The 3258-nt window shown below is 49.9% G+C and overlaps 1 protein-coding gene across 1 annotated transcript; it reads right to left on the reverse strand.

Annotated features, from left to right (window-relative positions):
* Positions 1–474: 474 nt before the first annotated feature.
* LOC112203317 lies at positions 475–1899 on the reverse strand. Its single transcript, XM_024344304.1, has 2 exons — positions 1688–1899; positions 475–1435 (listed from the first exon to the last, which is right to left on the reverse strand). The coding sequence occupies exons 1-2, from the start codon at positions 1897–1899 to the stop codon at positions 475–477; spliced, it is 1173 nt and encodes a 390-aa protein (XP_024200072.1).
* Positions 1900–3258: the final 1359 nt, after the last annotated feature.

Below are 3258 nucleotides of genomic sequence, written 5' to 3' on the forward strand. Positions count from 1 at the left end.
CATCTGGTGAGATGATGAGTTTGTGGGTTAGCAATTCTGGTGATATCCCTGGTATGTCGGTGTATGACCATGCTAACACTTCCTATCTGGTCTTGAGGAAGGCGATTAGTTCTGCTTAGAAGTGTGGGTCCTTCTTGGAGCCGATCTTCATCTTTCTTTCTGGTTGTGTATCGGATATTGAGACCGATATCAAGTATTTCAAAACATCTGGTCTCGGGTGCTTGAGTTTCCTCTTATCTTCCTTCTTTTTACTGCGTGTATTATAAGCATCTAGAGTTTCGGGGTCTTCCCTTGGGTCGTCAGGCTTGTCGGACGGAGAGGGCAAGTCCGTGGTTAGGAGTACCTCTGTCTGCCATGTCCCCTCGCGACAGTCAAAGAGTTGCACTGTCTTGCTAGCTCCTGATCGCCTCTAATGGTGAGGATGCCCCCCGAGGTAGGTATCTTCATCATTAACATGTGTCTTGCGACAAAGCATTAGAGTCCCCAAATGGCGTCTCGCCCTAAGATGACGTTGTAGGAAGAAGGACAATCGACAACGATAAAGTGTGTTGTCATGAAAGCGATAGTGTTGCCTCCACCAAGTGTTATTCCCAAGGTGTCGGATCTCAAGGGCTGTGTGATTTCTCCTGCAAAGCTGATTAGGGGCTCGTGATCTTGGGTGAGTTTCTTCTTATCCAGGTTCAGGCCTTCGTAACAACTGCTAAACATAACACTGATCGCCGCGCCACTATCGACCAGGACCCGGTGGCATCGATACTGGTCGATGACCATAGTGATCAGGAAAGGGTCGTTATGATGTTTCCGTATCATGTCTTCATTGCGGTTAAAAGCAATCGAGTCCCACTCCACCTGTGGGGTGTGGTAGCCATGACTTAGTCCCAACACCTCTTGTCCCCGAGGACACTGTCGCTTTGGTAGGTGAAGAGTCTCGGGTCCCCTTGGGGCACCTCCATGTGTAGTCAATATTTGTCGGTAGACTTCAATGGCATTGGCTCCCGTTGCGGGAGTACGATACTGTGAGAGCTTGCCACTTTGAATGAGGTGCTCGATAGCGTTTTTCAGTGCCCAGCATATGTTGGTGGGGTGGCCGGCCTCTTCATGGTAAGTACAGTACTTGCCATTGTCTTGTGTTTTGTCCTGACCAAGTTTACACCGCGGCGGGCGTGGGATGATGTCTTTGTGGTTATTCCAAATTTCTTCGTATGAGGCGGTGAGTGTGGTGTAGATCTCGTATCGGGGTGCATTGTATTTTGGGTTTTTCCTGTATCGGGTACCACCATATGGAGCATCGCGATACCGACTGCCCGATGAATTGTATTTTGGCTTCTCAGGGCTCTTCCCGTACTGTTTGTCCCTTTTATTGTTGTAACTTGGGCGCTCTCGTGGGTTCCTGTTACTGTGTTGAACAGGCTTGTCTCTGTTGGTTTCCTTGTTCCTGTTGTCGGTGGTCCCGATGGGGTTGTTGAGCTAGGGTACATTGACTGGGTGTGCATTGGTACTGATATCGCGACCAAAGGTATCGTACTCTGCCTGCGCGAAAGCGGTGGCGGTGTCGAGTAGGTCGTCATATGTCGCGGGGAAATTGGTGTTGATTTGCAACAAGAAGTATCCCGACTGGAGGGCCTGCTTGAATGCGAACGTCGTGAGGGCTGGGTCGAGTGAGCGGTATTGTGTAGCTTGCTTTTACCATCGGCGAACAAAGTCTCGCAATTGCTCATTTGGCCGTTGCTTGAGCCTAAACAGGTCAGGCGTCGTGCAATAACCACTGCCACAAAAAATGAACAGGCGGAGGAATTTGTCCCCGAGCTCCTGGAAGCTATCGATGGAATTTGAGGGGAAGTTGAGGAACCAGCGCAAGGCCTCTTCTGTCAGGGTTTCTTCGAACGAGTAGCATGCCATTGCGTCCGTGTATCGGGTTCCATGCAGGAGGGATCAGAAGACTTCCAAGTGGTGGTATGGGTCTCGGGTGCCATTATATTTTTCAATTTTGAAGGGTTTTTCCTCCTGTGGGCTTTTGTCAGCTTGTATCCTAGGTGTAAACGGTCCTATCTTTCCTTGGAATCCCGCTGTGATCGGTTGCCAACTGGTCCTGCTCTCTGCACTCTATGCGTGCTTGCAGGGTGGCGATGGTCTCGCTCATCTGGAGTAACAATCGGGTGTTGGGGTCGGATGGAGATATATTTGAGGTTGCAGCTATGTTTCTGCCCAACATTTCCACTGTATCGGGTACTAGCTGTAGTGCTGGCGCTGTGCCGAGCTGATTGGGGAAAAGAAGGGAGTTTAGATAGATCACTTGTGGTCATGTGTAGGTGTTGCATGGAGTAGGGCCTATGGGGCTTCTAGAAGTTTCTGCTTTTGGCCGCACAAATGTACCATCGAGGTCGTGATTGGATCAGTGGAGAGGACGACCCCGGGTGTCGGGACACCAACAATGGTCGGTATCAGGGTCTCCTGCTGATGGGTCCTGTCTAATGCCTCATTGTTCGCGACCCGCCGCTGGAGTGCCTCACGGAGGATGTGATTCTGGTTTGTCATGTTCTCAATCTCTTGGCGAGCTGCTACCGCCGCCGCGCGCTTGGTTACAACTTGTGCGCGTGTCTCCATGAGGTCACGCATCGCTATCTCGAGTGCGATGGTTGCATCAACGTGTCTCAGTATTTGGGCTCAGGAATTCAAGCGTACGTTAGACCTCATGAGTTGTTGCCTCGTGGGGCTGATTGTCATTATTGGTATCGGGGGTACTGGTAGCCATTAGCAGTGTGTTGTTCTGCCAGCAAGTAGCTAGGGGACTCCTTCTAGCACCAAATGTTTCAGCTGTCTCGGGAAGGGTCTTATCCAGCTAAACCACAAGGATGTCTTGGTCTGCTACTATCGCTATCAATCTTACTTATCTGTAAGACAAACAATGGTCAGAGGGAAGACCGGGTGTGCCGGTATTCGAAGCTCTGATGCCTAAGTCAGTATTGCTATAAGATAATGATAATGGAAAGCGATGGTAGACAGTTATCTCTTTAGGTTGTTGGAGATGGCCTTAATGTAGCAAGTGTGGGGGTTTGGTTTCATTTCTTTCGGTGTGGGACGTTTGTGGTTCCCGATATCTCCCCAAGGGGTATCAGGACCCCTAGCTGGGAGCTCTTTCCTTACTTTGCACTAGCTAGACGAGTCTTGTGCTTTTGATAATTGTAACTTGGAGGTATATGCATACCAACAGGCAACACAAGGGTTTGCGAGGGATAGTCTTGACTATGTCAGCAGAAC

Source organism: Rosa chinensis, chromosome 5 (assembly GCF_002994745.2).
Source record: "Rosa chinensis cultivar Old Blush chromosome 5, RchiOBHm-V2, whole genome shotgun sequence".
In the NCBI taxonomy this organism is placed as follows: Eukaryota; Viridiplantae; Streptophyta; class Magnoliopsida; order Rosales; family Rosaceae; genus Rosa; species Rosa chinensis.

Excerpts from the sequence above, each read along its gene's own strand:
- LOC112203317 (XM_024344304.1), bottom strand. The coding sequence starts at position 1,899 with ATGGCATGCTACTCGTTCGAAGAAACCCTGACAGAAGAGGCCTTGCGC. Across the intron at positions 1,436-1,687 it reads CGAGACTTTGTTCGCCGATG|GAACAAGGAAACCAACAGAG; the intron begins GTAAAAGCAAGC and ends CACCGACAACAG.